General features: G+C 37.4%; 2 protein-coding genes across 3 annotated transcripts; one reads left to right on the forward strand and one right to left on the reverse strand.

The window, feature by feature from the left end:
• Nucleotides 1-520: 520 nt before the first annotated feature.
• Nucleotides 521-4,928, forward strand: LOC103931465 (ABSCISIC ACID-INSENSITIVE 5-like protein 2). Of its 2 annotated transcripts, none has more exons than XM_048586128.1 (4): nt 521-777; nt 1,837-2,764; nt 2,851-2,922; nt 4,704-4,928. In XM_048586128.1, exons 2-4 carry the CDS (start codon nt 1,949-1,951, stop codon nt 4,782-4,784), a joined length of 969 nt encoding a protein of 322 aa, XP_048442085.1. In that variant the 5' UTR covers nt 521-777; nt 1,837-1,948; the 3' UTR covers nt 4,785-4,928. The 2 variants fall into 2 exon arrangements, with proteins under 2 accessions (XP_048442085.1, XP_009339233.2); XM_009340958.3 differs by having other exon boundaries at nt 522-777; nt 1,822-2,764.
• Nucleotides 4,929-5,704: 776 nt separating this feature from the next.
• Nucleotides 5,705-11,278, reverse strand: LOC103931464 (protein argonaute 4A). The gene is given in 22 exon segments (XM_048586129.1): nt 5,705-6,067; nt 6,158-6,189; nt 6,315-6,409; nt 6,663-6,736; nt 6,847-6,958; nt 7,059-7,122; nt 7,583-7,648; nt 7,785-7,915; nt 8,084-8,221; nt 8,313-8,431; nt 8,531-8,693; nt 8,800-8,913; nt 8,988-9,050; nt 9,147-9,254; nt 9,346-9,462; nt 9,538-9,696; nt 9,808-9,909; nt 10,002-10,099; nt 10,173-10,306; nt 10,383-10,612; nt 10,695-10,910; nt 11,003-11,278. Coding segments are annotated over 22 exon segments (2,754 nt in total). The 5' UTR covers nt 11,243-11,278; the 3' UTR covers nt 5,705-5,888.
• Between the last annotated feature and the right edge of the window lie 5,675 nt (nt 11,279-16,953).

Genomic DNA, 16,953 nt, shown 5'->3' on the forward strand with positions numbered 1-16,953 from the left:
GACATAGCACTCCATTATGTGACCCTAGACATAACACTCATTTATGTGATGTCTAACATAATGCTCGTTGTGTAACGTAAGACATAACGCTCATTGTAAGAAAAAATGTAGTAATTTTGCACTCTCTTAATTCTTTTAGACACAAATTAAATAAATCAAAGAAGACTAAAAATAAGAGTAAGTTGAACAAGTTTCGTCGGACAACCATAGTCAAACCTTATAGAATAACTTTTCTTGACGGTGGCATTTATTTGGTCACCTAGTGACTAATGATACATGATTACGTAATATCTGCAGTTGAATTTGACATCAAATTTAAAATTAAAACATGAAAAACACATCTTATTTAATCTACATATTTAAAATCGAATCTAAGAGTGAGTGACAATGTACATCAACATTTAATTTAAGGGATCAAGCAAATTTGGAAGACCATAATGAAGCCATGAGGGCGCAAGTAGAGGAGCCTAGCAAGGAAAAAAAAAAGCACTAAATTTTATAAAAATGAAATTTGGGAATTTTTGGTTTCCGCAGAAAGCCAGAAATCTCTCTCTCTCTCTCTCTCTCTCTCTCTTTTTCTCTCTCCTCTCTCACAACTGCGCTTTTTGAGTTTTGTTTGTGTTTCTGCAAATTGGATACATTGAAGAAATAGATACAGTTGGTATGTGTGAGTGCTACTGCTGATGATTCCAACCTCAACACTCAAACAAACAGCAATCTCTTCAACCCAAAACTCTCCCTGCGATTCAGATCGGACTCTCTCCCCCTCTCTCTAAAGTGAGTGCTCTCTCTCTCTCTCTCTCTCTCTCTCTCTCTCTCTATATATATATATATATATGTATCCGATGCTCTTTATTCAGGCAGACCTCTCAGTCAGTCATTCTTCTTCTTGTAAGAAATTGAATTTGTTGGAACTTTGTTTTTTTCCTGAGGATAAACATTCGTGCATTTGGGAATGAAGTTGGGTCAGTGATTTTTTTCTTCGTTTAATTAAATTTTTTTATTTAAGAAAACACTGATTTCTGTTGCATGCAAATCGAATTTCTGGGATTTGGGGTTCTGTGGTGAGGTGATGTGAAATTTTGTTCCTTTTTGGAGGAATAAGGTAATTTCATTTTTCATTTTTCATGGTGTTGCTCATTGATTTTCTGGGAAAATTGGATTTTTGGGGTTTTTCTTTGTGAGATTTTGATGGTGGGTTTAGGGTTTGAAAGCATTGGGTCAAATGGAGGCTCTGCAACTCCTTTAATCACTTGCATGCAAGAGTTCACAGCTTTTTCTGGCAAATCCTTTTGTTAGTTTAGACCCTTATTTTTTACCTTTTTTGATTTTAAATATCTTTATGTGCTAGATTAGATTTGGGTTTCAATCACTTAGACCCTGATTTATTAGATTTCCTTTTTCTCTATATAGAGGTTCATGATTTTGAGTTGAATTTGCAAGTTGGTAATCTTTTGGTTTTTGTTTATATTTTCGAATAAATTGGACTGTTCTTAATTCTTATCCATTTAAGGGAGAAAGCTGTAATTTTATGGGCATTAATCTAGCTTTTTTTTTTTTTTTTTTTTTTTCTCTTCATTTTTTCCGTCTTGTGAATGTCAGCTTATGGTTCTACTGATTGCATGCCTCCATGTTTTATTCCATGGAACTGATGAAATCATTCTAACCGTCATTCAACTTTGTATTCATTTGCAAATCATGTTGATATGTACTCACCGTCGTTGTCATTCTTCGTCTAGTCACTTGGTATTTTGACCATGCATGATCTTGTTAAATGCTAGAAAATTCGGAGTCTGAACCATCGATGTTTTTTTGATATAGATTTCTGATACTCAGGTTGATTGAAGATTGCATCTTGTGGGTTTAAGGCTGAACTATGGTATCGTTTAGTATATTTGAAAATTTAGACTTTCAGTGTAACTGACAATTTCTTATTAAGAATTGGTGAATGGGGATACAGACAATGGGATCTCAAGGTGGGGCTGATGGTAATTGCAAACAGTCACAGTTTCAGCCTTTGGGACGGCAAAACTCAATGTACAGTCTCACATTGGATGAGGTACAGAATCAGTTAGGTGACTTGGGGAAGCCACTCAGCAGCATGAACCTTGACGAGCTTCTAAAAAATGTATGGAGTGTGGAAGCAAATCAGACCATGGGCATAGACATTGAAGGCACGACACAGGTCAATCAAGCTCAACTGCAGCGTCAGGCAAGCCTGTCATTAACTAGTGCATTGAGCAAGAAGACAGTAGATGAGGTTTGGAGAGATATTCAACAAAGCAAAGATGAAGAAGAAAGAAAATCTCAAGAAAGACAACGGACTTTGGGAGAGATGACTTTGGAGGATTTCTTGGTCAAGGCCGGAGTTGTTGCTGAAGCCGAAGCATCTTCAGACAAACAGTGTGCTGGTCCTCTTGTTGGGGTTGATGCGAATGTGGCAGCACAGTTTCCACAAGGTCAGTGGATGCAGTACTCACAACCACAATATCACCATCCACAACAAAGTATGATGGGGGTATACATGCCAAGCCAACCTATACCACCGCCAATGCACGTAGGGGCTGGAGCTATGATGGAAGTCCCGTATCCTGACAACCAAGTTCCATTGCCTTCACCCTTAATGGGTGCTCTATCAGATACGCAGACACCTGGGAGGAAAAGAGGCAACTCTGAGGACATTGTTGAGAAGACTGTTGAGCGAAGGCAAAAGAGAATGATAAAGAACCGGGAATCTGCTGCCCGTTCACGAGCAAGGAAGCAGGTCAATATTTCCTATCTTTCGGTTTATAAGTCCACCACAAGGTTTTCTTTTTGCAATTTTAGCTGAATTTTGTAAACTGTTAACAGGCGTATACAAATGAACTGGAGAACAAAGTTTCACGCCTAGAGGAGGAAAATGAAAGGCTAAGGAAACAGAAGGTCAGGTTTCTTTTTGTCTGTTGTATATTTGTATTTGCTTCATTTGATTTCTTTAATACATCTCTTTTCTTTCATTTGGTAGTAGGAAGTTGTTTGTTTTGCATCAGATTTAATTATTCAGATACAAGCCTGCAAGTAATTGAGACAAACGCACACAGACACCACTAACATAAATTCATGGTTTCAATGGATGATTATTATGTTTCTTGATTTTGGATATTGTCATATTGCTGAAATCAGATTAATCTGATGCAGAGTCATTGATTGTAGAGAAATAGTGATGTAGGAATTAGGATAGGTTTGAAAACCATTGTATAAAAGGTTTAACTGGTAATTTGGTAGCTAGAGTTTGATAATATTACAGATTGGTAGCTGCATGATCGAAAAACATGATTTTAAAACCTCCGTTCACCCTCTTGAACATCATCTTTTTTTAAAGGAAAACAAAAACTAAACTGCTTCTGCTGCCGGCTCTGGTATCGGCGTGCCTTCCTGCAACAGCAGGGAAGACACTTCTTTACATTTTTTTAAAAGGTTTTTTTTTTCGGTTTTGCTCTCTTAAGCTTTTTCAAATTGTAAAGATAGGAAGTTTCGGGAAAATAAGGTGCGTGGGTAATACTGAGTAAAATGTTGGGTACCCCTATTGAATTTTCCGTGATGTCATGACTTATTATCAATGTTTTTACTCTACATGCTTTCAAGACTTGTGATCTAGAGTTAGTAGTTTAGAGTTTTAGCATTGTAAGTTTAGGTAGTAGTTTGTGTAGTAGCTGATGAATGTTCTTACCACTGGTTCCACCTTGCATATTTGGATCCACCTTGAATATTGGGATTGTTTCCTGCTCCCTCAATATGCTTCTGTTGACAAGCAGATACTCCTAGTTGCTAATGAATGTTCAAGTTCAAGGACAAAGTTGGACATGGCATGATTTTTCGGAAAGTGGTGATAGATTGTGGATGAGGTGTAGAGTTGTGTGTGGGTTTATTTTTCAACTTTGCTTTAGGTTTGGGGAATTGGTCTGAGCATTTAGCATAAAAATATCTCTAGTGATATCCCTTTGAGGAGCACTTGGTTCTTTGAAAGTTTGGCCATAAAAAAGATTTCAGGTCCAAGTATTATGGTGAAAGTGCAAGATTGCAAGGATTGATTTGCCACCAATTTTTAAGTTAAATATGACTGAATTACCCACATGTTAGGGCATTGCTGTACCAGTTGTTAGTGATGCAACCCATTCCGACACATGTTAACTCAAATTACCTCCTAGAAATTACTATAGAAGAGAGAGTGGAGAAACTTTAACTTCATTGAGGACTCAAAATGGGCAGCAATGGTGCAAACAGAATTGTACCTTAAAATGATAGTTGGGAAGCCAAATGCTACATTTGTTGGACTTCTCGCTTGTGTTTGAAGTGGACTTTTTGTCCACTGCCATTTTACTTAATAAAATGTTCGTTTCCCCCCGCATATGTAATTAAAAGAATGCTGCTTAAGATGTCCCAGTTTTTAATTTTCATCTGTAGTTTGGACTTCATTATCTACTAGTGTTGTTTTGGAGGATCTACTTCCTCCAATAGTAGAAAACTTGTTGCCTAGTTTGTTCTTGACTTTGCAAGATGTTGAGATAACGCCATGATTAAACGATCATTTTCTACCTCATTTCTCTTTCTCCATTACTCAAATATAATTGAAAATAAAGAAATTTCGCAGACCAGGCTTGAGAATTTTCTGAATTTTAAATTAGTAACGAAAGAAATTATCGTTAATTTTTATATCGTTGCAGGAGCTAGAGAAGGTGTTGCCAAGTGCACCGCCTCCGGAGCCAAAGTACCAGCTTCGTAGAACATCATCAGCTCCCCTCTGAAATTTGTATCTATATGCATCAGCTGCTTGTGCTTTCCTTTCTTTTCACTTTGTGACATTAGTCGCGTTAGGAATTTTCGTCGAACCATTTTACTCAATTGTCTGTAAGACTTGTCCAGAAAATCTTAGAGTTGTGTTTTCGAAATTGTTGTGTTCATGGTCTCTCTCTGCCTGCTGCAACCCATGCCATTTGGAAACCATGTTCTTTGCTGGGGTTAGGGTTCTGGTTCTGGTTCTAGTAAATCTAACTCGTAGTACAAATATATCTGGTGAGGGTAAGTGATGACTCTTCGACATCAGGGGTTGAGGGTTGGCACGAAGCGCCATTTCAGGTTTTATTCGGGGTGGTGCTACATACATTAAATTTATGCGCTAAATGATGTCGCCCAATCTACATTAGATAATTTTTTATTACAATTATTAGTCAAATTCTAACGAACAAATTTGATTGGTGCTGCATCATTTGGTGTAGTATTATTCCTTTATTGGAGCTGTATAAATTCTCGTGGGGATGTTAATTCTGCATCGGAAAGTTAAGAAACCATGTTTGGGTTTATAAGGAGTGAGTCACCATTCTGTTGTCAATTCTTCCCAGAAGATGTAACAAGAACAGAAGAAGGTAGGGCAGAAATAACTCTTGGAAAAATGACCTCTGAAATCCATAGGGCATCCAATATTTTTCAACAGAAAAACAATGGGGTCATCACATTCTTATTTATCTTCGGGCTGCCACACTGCCACCACCGTCACCACCGTGCCACTCCCTAGTGCCACTTGAATGCGGAGTCTGCAGTTACGCTTACGAAATATGTAGGCTGCAAGTTTTATGTTTATGCATATGGTGAGAAAATTCTCATCCGCACATTTTTTTCTTCACAAGTGAACGGTTGAGATTTAACTAATTGAGCAAAGCTCGCGTAAGGTGCACCAGTCTTCTTAATCAAAGACATATACGACAAGTATCAGAGGGACAAATTCTGAATGTTTGTCTGGAAATTTACGAAAGTAAAGAACGTCAAACATCAATGCCACAAGTAGTTTCCGAAATAGTATCTGAACATAAATATCACACGAGTTCATATGCTACTGTAAGGCCAAAATATCTTCAACAAAAGAACATGTAGTTCTTGACATCTTCATGCAGCTTTGGCAATTCAGGCACCGCCACACCACCGGCTACTGTAACACTACCACCTCGGCTTGAGGAAGTCTCCGATATTTCATCGAAGTCAATGAACTGCGACATCTGGGCGGCTGCCAGATGAGCATAGCGTATCGGAGCAACTGTAGGAAAGAGAAAACAGCAACCACCAACAACTTCATCAAACACCATGCAGAAAAAAAAAAGAAAATAACCGGAAGAGAATATATTACCTACTGATATGGCTGTGGTACTCCTTTGGAACCTGTATATAAATTATAGCAGGGCTTCAGGTCTGAAGCAAACTCATACTTCGGAAAACATAACCAGAACCTATTTTTCCCGACTTCAAAGATTTTTTACGCAAAACCAGAATACGAGTATACTTACACATACGATAAAGAGTGAACAAGTTCTTGCAAGTCATCTGTTGAATAGCCAAGTTGATCAAGTAGAACATGATAATGAGTAGGTCGTGTAGTCCCCTACATAAACAATCCAAAGTCAACTGAATGATTTCTCTTCAACGTAGCTCAATCAGATAGTTACAGTAGACAAACATAATCCAGTAAACAGATTATTAGACAGAAGTTAAAATTTCTTGATTCCATTAAATTAGCAGATAAAAATCGTTCTGGGGACGACCAACTTGCATCGTAGGAAACACATTCTCTAGTTTATCTGCTGAGGTATCTTATCTTCAATAAGAAAGAGCAACGGGTTCTTAAGAATACTCACAATCATCCCAGCATGAGCACACAGGTAGAAATCATTGTTAGTTGGATGACAAACTGTTCTGTCAATGATAGTCCCTGCATTCAAGTTATGAAAGGATACTTCTGATTATTGAACAATTAACGAAAGCGCATTTCCTTCTGGTTTTCTGTTCAAAAATTCATGCAGTGATGGGAAAATGACTAACCCGGTGGAACATTATGAGGAGAACCAGTCTGGAAGAATTTTGTATGGTGATTCTTTTGTGCTACAATTACCATGAACTTTGGAGACCACCCCTCATCAAGAAACTTGCAGGCCTGAAATACATATATAAATAGATATAACAAAATTTAGATATGAACATTTTCTATTTCCAGGAAAGAATTAGAAAGAAAATTTAAATTGACCAAGAGAGACCTGAATGATCTGGCTCATTTCATCATTCAAGACTTGGTCGAACTGTGATTCGCTCGTTCCATCCCTAAGCAAAAGAAAACCAAAACAAGTTCAGTAAGAATTGTACACGACCTTTGTGAAACTATTCAATGAATGATTCAACATTGTTAGACAAAAATGAACCAGAGCTAATTTGAAGATTCGTTTAAATGGGAATGGGATGTCATCAACACCGATCGCTTGAGATGCTAACCTTTCAAGATATGATACTAATAAAAATTGGATATAAGGATGAAACGCATAAAAACTCTTACACTTAATCACAGAGAGCCTGCAGTTGTAGATCTGTGATTATATATGTCAGAATAATTGTTGTAAAATGTCAATATAACGATACTACTATACCTCAAGAAATTTTTCTAGCTTTTTAGTCAAAGTACAAAAAACGACTCGCAATAGTTCGCTGGTGACGATCAAGGGCATAATCAAAATGAATTTTGTAACTCCTTACATATGTGGCATTACTCTTATGAATGATACTACACCTGAAGATTATTATCTGAGCCGGCTTACTGCTGTTTGATGTACGATAAAAGTCTAGTAGCAGTTCCCTGAAAAGAGCACATATGTTACAGAATTGATTGAAACAAGTATAACAGAAGTAAGTTTTAAATAATCAAATAACAGATAACTGGATGCAAAAATATCAAAGCGGCGAGGTCAATGTAAGTGGTGAGAGAGGCCAACCTGATTATGCCCTCATCATCTTTATCCGACACAGGCTTGAACAGAGAAGCAATCATTTCTACTTTCGGTGATTGAGTACGAACTGAGGCACGATAATGAGAAATTGAGGGCCATTTCCTCGAACCAACCACCTACAAACCTCCAACTTACAATATGTAAAGAGGTATGCATCCACAAATGCACATGACATGATACAGCAGCAAACTTCGGGGTGACATCAATTCCAGACAAAATAGAGTAGTACTTTGGAAAAGAATATGATTAAAAAAATAAATCAGTTTAGAGGTTGAAATGGTTACAGCTGCAATAGAAGGAACATCTGACCGCCCAGGTGAGCCATGGGACACATCCATACCCAAAATCATAGTAGGAGACCTAGAAGCCATAGGTATAGAGCGAGAATACTCCGCTGTTAGATAGGTGTTCATTCCACCAAGCTGCATATGCGACATTAAGACAAGTTAACGCATGACTAATAACTAAAACCAAACCATAGACAAGATGACACGAGACAATTTCCACAAGTACCTTAGCATTGATTTTGAGGAGCACATTTGTGATATACTGATCATTCATCCTTTTACCCTTCCAGATAATGCACTGTGTTATAACCCCGACCTCGGAGAGACATTTCCTTTTCCATGGACCTTAAGCGTAAGGAATTGTTAGTACAGAATATATCCTCAAACTAAAATGTGAAAACAATAAATAGATGAAGAAAAAAGAAATTGCGATCTGATTCTGACCATATATGTTATTCCTCTCTGGAAGAATACACAGCAGAAGCTTTGGTATTTCTTTCTTAATTCTCAATCCTCTTTCTTCAAACACCTTGTCCACTCGGACCACAGCTGGCTCGCGCTTATGCTGATTTTTCTCTTGAAATACATGACTGGGAGGATGTATGGCCTACCGAAAAACAACAAAAAAATGTTTAGAACAAAGAATTAAGGGATCAGATGTACATCCTGGAGTAGATCTCATAATATAATTCAGAGGAAAGAGAAAATCTCACGATTCGTCTCATATCTCCACACTTCAACATAGTTTTGATCAGGAAATCAATGTCACGGAAATCAGAGAAGTTGACAATTGCCCATGTCTCAATTTTTACCGGTTCCACAAAACTCTACATGTAATTCAGTACAAGAAATTCAGAATTTGATAGTGGTGAAACAAGAAGGCACAAGAAAAGAAGAGCACCATATTGCTGAAATTCCAGCGCCCATTCCGGGGGAAAAAATCATTCCCATTTCCCACTTTTAACTGCAACAAAAGAGAGATGATAAAAATGAAATACATCAATAAAATAATAGTAGAGACATGAGAAGAAAGGATCCAAAATTGACACACAAGTCTTACCCTTGGGGCTGACAGCACACGGCCTTCAACCTGCATAAATTCAGGACTGATTGATATTCCAGAAGATTGAAGCATCCGGTCAGCATTGTAGTTACTACTTCTCAGCTCCTGCAAGAATATAACATATGAGACGAAAGAAAGTCTTAGATTCAAAATTTCAAAGTATAAACTATAACACATGGAGAGAAGACTAACTTACACGTTGCAAAACTGAAATCCGCTCCTGGGGCTTCTGCCGGGACTCCCCCACTAGTGTAGACCTTTGCTTAGTGGACAAAGCTTTGGTATAGCGTTGCAATGGAACCAAGGTACAAAGCTACACAGGCAAAGTAGCATGAAAAATAATTCCAATATTAACCATAGTAGTTGTCATTTGAAGTTAATGCATCACCTCAAGTGGAAAGAAAGATGGCCGCTTTGCTTTCCCAACATTGATGCATGGAGAATCTGCTGACTCACGTACAGGTATGTGTTTATGGAGAACAAAGTAGTCATAAACAGTAACTTCTTCTCCGTCACCATCTTGTCCTTTACTTTTTTTAGAAAAAACCTTCACATAGAGAAAACATGGTGAAATATTTCAGATAAACAGGTTCATACATATTAGAATACAAGAACTTGAGATGATGTTTAGATGGCATTGGTAATGCAGAGAAAGAACTTACGTCTGCTCTTTGCAGGAATCGTCACTCAATCCAGTGATTTTGTACTCCATACCAGAGGATTCGATCCTGATTCGAAGATTTTTGAGCGTCCTTTTAGCCTATGATCAAATAAAGAAGCTCAGAGCCTAATACTCATGAATGAAGTCATATCAATGCAATGCCAATACTGTATGAAATCACTTTTAAGTACCTTGATCCAATCAATATGGCGAAGGTGATTAACTTTTTGGTTCTCCAAGAGGAAGTTCAAAACGGGACCTGGTTTTATGATCACTGTAGTGGATACATCTGCATTCAGGCAGGGATAGTGATTAATGTGGCAGTAAAATGACAGAGAGCAAATGAAAGTTTAGAAACTTACCCATGTTCAGGGACAGACCCGCTTGGGTAGCTCGGAAACTTGAATGGAAGCCCGAGCAGCCTGACAAGCCTTCTCCCAAGTCTGGGTTCCTTGGATTGTTCCGGAAGAAAGACTGTCGGACAAGGAGACAACCCCTGGACAGAAACAGTGTATGATGAACCAACAAGGGAAGACTGATCGAGGGAAAGATACAACATTCAACTGACTTACTGCTTTACTGCATGCTGCCTTAGAATGATGTCCAGAACTCTAACTGCTTCCTCAAACTCCTTTGAAGCCTGACCTCGTGATCCATTTACGATCGCTTGCATTGGGATTTTAGCAGCATAATTTATCAGCACCTTTATTGTTTTGGATCGAAATGAATGCTTAAGTCTCTTCCTATCGCTTCCACTCTCAGCTGGGTCGTAACTACTACTACCTCCGACATTCCAATTCGCCTAGATCAGCGTGAAAAATAGCCACTGAGACAATGATCTCAAGAGAAAATGAGAGCAAGATAAATTCAACATGATGATCCACAAATCAGTACCTGCTTGACGAGATGTTGTCCAATACTACCACAAAGTCGAGTCTTTTATGAGGGAGGGAGCCAACAGTGAACAAGTTCTTCTGTCCATCATAAGCAAATTCTTTTCGTCCTAGATCCCTGTCATATGTCTCCTTAACTTTTTCAACAACTTTGCGCCCAATAGCGTTTGCTGTAACTGGGGTTCCATCCTCATAAAACATTTCAATCTGTAACAACATATCTATAACATCAACATATTATACAAACATTAAGCTGTAAAATGGATGCTAATTAAAATATGTAGGGACGAGCAAGTTACACTGTAATGGAAAAAGTAGCCATCAGAAATTTTCACTCCCACTTTGAAATGGTTAGTTGTTAGTTGGATGCTTTTTCCTCTAGATCCAAAGCCTGGCCTTGACATGGGAACAAGTTTAGAAGTTGATGGTTTCTTAAACACTTCAACAGATTTTCCTTCTGCCACAGTTGGGACAACGTTTGGAGGAATAATGGCGGGAGGAGGAGGAAGCTCAGCTCCTTTGGGATCGGAAGACTCCATTACCTTATACCTGCCAACCCCGCAATTGATAAACAATGTAGGTGTAAACTGCAGGTAACAAAGAGGTACATCTCTATCAAATTCAAACTCATCAGGAGGAATACACATGGAAAGCACTAAAAATTAAATCAGGGAGAATACATACAACAGCAAAGAATAGAAGACGAGAACTGAAATAACCAATTCATGCACAGCATAGGAGTAAGATGATGGTTTCAAGGATTTAAATAACAAATAAATTGCAGTTTGGATCATACTCAAACATTCTTCAAACTATAATCTTAATCTGTTAATCTATTGATTGCCGAGAAATGGTAATTCTTTTTTTTTTTTTTTAAAAAGTCCATTGTTTCATCATTTGTTTCTTATATAAAAGCAAAAAACTTAAGTCATTTAGGGGTCTTTTGATAATTATTTCATTCTCAGTTTCAGTTTCTGCGTTCACTTTTTTCTTAAAACTTATTAAATAACTACTTGTAGTTTTCAATTTTCAGAAAAAAGAAAAATGAAAAAAAAATTGAACTGGTTATCAAACAGGCCCTTAAAATTTTTCAAGACCGAAAATCTCAATACAAACAAGAAAATAGATAAAGAAAAGAAACAATTCATCTAATACTCAAATCTAAAGCCAGCCAAAGAACATTACATCACAAAGAAACGGTGGTTTCTGACGGAAATGCAGACAAGAACAAAGAAAAAAAAAAACAAGCTACACATAACCAAAAACCCTACGAAAATAAGGGAAAAACAAACCTTTAAAAATATTGCTCCACTACCGAGCAGATCTGTTGTACAGACTACAAACACACTTTTAAATAAAATAAAAAAAGAAAAAAAAAGAAACAGCCTTTAGAAAAAAGATTGCACTTTAATGTTGCACTAAATTAAGAAATAACAGGATCAACCTCGAGGCAAGCCCGATCGAGAAGCGAGGAAGAGTGTAGTATTATAGATCAACAGTTCATCATCGACAGAAATGAAGAAATGAAACTGACTGTGAGAGTGGAGTATCGGGTTAGGATTTACTATAATAAAGGTTAACGCTTCATCAACAAAAATGAAAAAAAATGAAACTAATTGTTTCTTTGGGAGAAAAAAGGGAACTTTTTAGTGTAAAATTAAGTATGAAGCAAGTAAACTCTGATTATAAAAGCAAAATAAAACCCACAAATTAGCACAAGTTTAGAAATGTACCCTCTTCTCACTCAGACTTATAAACCAAAAGGTATAACCCACAAACACAAAACTAAGAAAATCACATAGAAACCATACAAACCCAGATCTACTTTATTAACTAATGGCTTTCACCAAGATAAACAGAAGTTTAGAGAGAGAGAGAGAGAGAAAGAAAGAGACCTGTTTGTGATTCTGTGGGTAAGAGAGAGAGAGAGAGATAGGGGGGGGTGGTTTCTGTCTGAGAGTAATCAGAAATTTAGAGAGAGAGAGAGAGAGAGAGGATGGTTTCTGTGTGAGCAAGAGATGAGAGAGAGAGTGTTTTCTGTGTGAGCAAGAGAGAGAAAGGGTGTATGGTGTGAGAGAGAGAGAGAGAGAGAGAGAGAGCTGGGTGTGTGTTCCTTGCGCAATAAGGCAAAGAGCATTTAAATATGCAGGCTACTACAAATGGATATATGTGGGGTTCCGCCCAATTGTCTAGTGCCGCGTGTCTCTGCTGCTCGTTTGCCTTCCCAACGCCAAGCCGCTCTGTTTTCTACTTTCCTTCATTGACCCTGCCTTTTCATTTCCTTTCCGGTTTTGTCATCTTAACGCCGTTTGGGCCTCAGTTATCATTTCCGTTTTGAAATTTACAATCTTTCGCTTTCCTTACTTTTGCCAGGCTCATGCGAAAAGAACAAAAAAAAAAAAAAAAAAAAAAAACTTTAACAAAAAGATTCTAGTGTTATTCACTTTAATAAAAAAGTACATTTTTACATTAAAAAGTCAATTATATTATTATTCACTCTACCTTTTATTTTGTCTTTATCGTTAAAATTCAAAGTTTTCAAATCATTTTCATTAGTTTTCCTAAAAAAAAAAATTAAAAATTAATTAGAGGTGTAATGTGAGCCTTCTCATCAATCAACCCAAATAAATTTATGATTAGACTTCACCTACTTTACTTATTTTTTAACCCACTTTATAAGTACTTCTAATCCTGCACATTAAGGGCTAATTTGAGATTATAATGCTTCGAAAACAAATAATTTAGGGTAAATTACACAAAATTACCTTAACTATTGGACCATTAACAATTTCATAACTCATCTTTAAAAAGTTTCAATGTCATACCTTATGTACGAATTTATTGTAATGTTCTACCTCTGTTACATTGTCTGTCAATTCTTTCATTGTATGATGACGTGACTGAAGCTAGGTCCCACCCTCTCCACATATGAACTTCCACGTAGATTTCCCGCCAAAATTAATTTCCACGTCAACATAATTTTTTTCCTGCTAAAAGTAGTCAACATCAGCTTAAAAAAATTAATTTTTAAAGGATCCAATTTTGGAAGATAATACAACCTAAAAAAACCAAATGGAAATTCTACATAAACACATGATCTCATATCAACACATGATGTAAGCTAGAGATGAACACAAATCCTACATAAACACATGATATAACCAAAAGATGAACACAAAGTCCACTTTAAACAAAACATTTGCAAAGACCAAAAGATGAACTGTAATTCATATAGCATCGTTAATCCATCTAACATTTACAAAGATATGCATTAGACATCCTTAAATATCCCAAAATGCACAGTGCACTGATTCAAAAAACCTACTGAAATCCATCTAGCAAAACAGTGCATATTCAGGATTACAAATTAGTTCAAAAAACCAAAAGAAATTCAATGTTTGTGATGTCTAATTCTAGAACCCATGTACCATAATTTCAGTTCCTATTGCACATAAAACAATAATTTGTTACAATTTCTGGCATCTTTAGGTCTTGGTTTGCCTTGTCCGTCTCTGCTTGGTGGCTCTCGGTGAATGAGTGTGAGATCCCACGTCACCCGGGGGAGAAGAGATGATGTGCCTTATATATACATGCCCACCTCCCTATAGTAAGACACGTTTTGGGTGGAAACCCAAGGACAAATCCATGAGAGCATGGCCCAAAGTGAACAATATCTTAGTATGCAGACTAGGATGTGACAATTTGGTATCAGAGTCGTTCCCCACCCGGAAGTGTGCCGACGAGGGCGTTGAGCCCCTAAAGAGGGTGGATTGTAAAATCCCACGTCGCCCGGGGGAGAGGAGGTGATGTGCCTTATATGTGCATACCTACCTCCTTATAGTAAGATGTATTTTGGGTGAAAAACCTATAACAAATCCGTGAGGGCGTGGCCCAAAGCAGACAATATCTTATTATGCGGATTAGGATGTGACAATGAGCTTCAGGATTTGCAGATGAACCATCCCCTGTTTGTGATGCCTAATTTCAATGTTCATTACAAAAGGTCAAATGCAAAGCAAGGTTCTAAACTAAACTTGCTGTTGTAAACTACAAAGGAGAGGAAAAAGTTTAGGTTTTTACCTTAGATTTTCTTGTCCTCTTTCTAGGTGCAGTTTCGGTTGATGATGATGCTCTCCCTTGTGCTGATGTGGATGTCTATAACAAAGTATAAAATCATTCATTAAAGGATTAAAGGATTAAATGATTAAGGATGAAAAGATTAAAGGATGCAAGGATTAAAGAAAGTACAAAATGTTACCTTTTGTCCCTTGGAGGAAGATGTCGATGATGGGTCCTTGAATTATGTCCTTCTTGCTTACATATAGTACACTTCAAAGCACCTTGCCATTTCCTTCAAAGCTTAAGTGGCTTAGGAGGACCTTCAGGATTATTTGGTGGGCTGGTGGGGGTTTGTTCACCATATTTCTCTAATTCAGCAGCTTCTTTGTTTCTCTTCTTCTTTGGTCTTCCAGGTTGCCTTGTATATAATGGAGGCAAGATTGGTGGGTTTTCAGTATCTTCCCATAATGACGTACCATTCATTGGCATTATTAAGTGAGAATAAACTTCCAAGTACTGTGCATTTGAATGGTAAGCATCCACATAATCCTCAGGTTTTTCTCTATTGAAATAGATGGCAAATATTGCATGGTTGCAAGGTAATCTCGTCAAGTCATACTTCATACAAGAGCATGTCTTCTCAACCAAGTCCACCACATATTATTCCTCACCTCTAGCATCCACTTGAAATTTGGTCTCTCTTGACCATTGTGCAATGCACCTGCCACTTAAGAGTTTGGCTTCCTCCAACTTCTTCTTAATCTTAGGGCAGAGATCTCCTACTTGCTTCATCATTATACCTTGCCTTATTTGAATTCTCTTCATCAACATAGTGTGAATCATTTGCAGTATAGTTATAATAGGCTTTTGCCTTGACACTAGTATGACTGCACATCAACGTGTACATCTTGTAAACCTCATTCTCGAGCAACTTGTACATCTTCAACCTTAGCCACACTTGTACCAGCCACATCTTCTTGATGAAAACCATCATCTAAGCATATAACAGTCACCTCATCTTCAACAAACACCCCATTATTATGTGATGGTCCTTCAATAGCTAGCAACATCTTTCGTTTTCTAGATTTACAAGTTATTGCCATAACATCCCCATCCTCATCACTTAATTCCTCAATAACCAATGTGCGTGGACCGGTGCACTTCATAGACTCCATAAAATGTTGTTCCTTGGTAAGGGCTTCTTCTATAGACAATTATTCAATGTACATGTCTAACACTCGAGCCTTTGGAACAAAGTTGCACATCTTCTGTACATCAGCATCACTCTGAATGGGCTTTAAACCATGACTAATGTCCATGTTGGGAATCTAGTAGTAGTTCAAAAACATCTCACTATGTCCTAGAGCTTCCACCATATCATCTATCACAAAGAGTGACATTAAGTCATTGTCGCAATAATCTATATATGCAATTCCCCCCTCCCCCCAATAGTAGTATTCATGATCGAGCTCCCCACCATGATGCAAATGAATGGAAAATAGTTCTAGATAACCTGAAATTCAAAAAAAAAAAAAAAAGAAGTTTAAACCCTAGTTAGTGCAGCCAAGAAACCGTAGGACCACAACCCACCCAAAATGTAAACAATTGCAATTCAACATATTCAACAACCAACAACAAATCAAAGGAAAAAGCACATCACAGAAAAAGCACAAGACGACCTAAAAGGACCCCATTATCCAACAAATCAGTAAGCATTTTGAATAAACAAAGAAAACACTACATTTTCTTCACCAACAAACAAAGCACAAAAAAGACTTTAGTTAGTGCAGCCAACAAACCGTAAGACCACAACTCACCCCAAATGTAAACAGTTGCAATTCAACATATTCAACAACTAACAAGAAAGCAAAGGAAAAAGCACATCATAGAAACAAGCACAAGAGGACCCAAAAGGACCCTAGTTAGTGCAGCCAAGAAACTGTAGGACCACAACCCACCCAAATGTAAACAATTGCAACTTAACATATTCAACAGCCAACAACAAAGCAAAGGAAAAAGCACATCACAAAAAAAAAAAGCACAAGAGGACCCAAAAGGACCCCATTATCCAACAAATAAGTAAGCATTTTGAATAAACAAAGGAAACACTACATCTTCTTCACCAACAAACAAAGCACCAAAAGCACCCTCCATTATCCAACATTAGAATAAACAAAATAAAAGCACCTAA

This window comes from the organism of the source record quoted next, unplaced genomic scaffold, assembly GCF_019419815.1.
Source record: "Pyrus x bretschneideri cultivar Hongxiangsu unplaced genomic scaffold, Pyrus_bretschneideri_v1 Contig24, whole genome shotgun sequence".
In the NCBI taxonomy this organism is placed as follows: domain Eukaryota; kingdom Viridiplantae; phylum Streptophyta; class Magnoliopsida; order Rosales; family Rosaceae; genus Pyrus; species Pyrus x bretschneideri.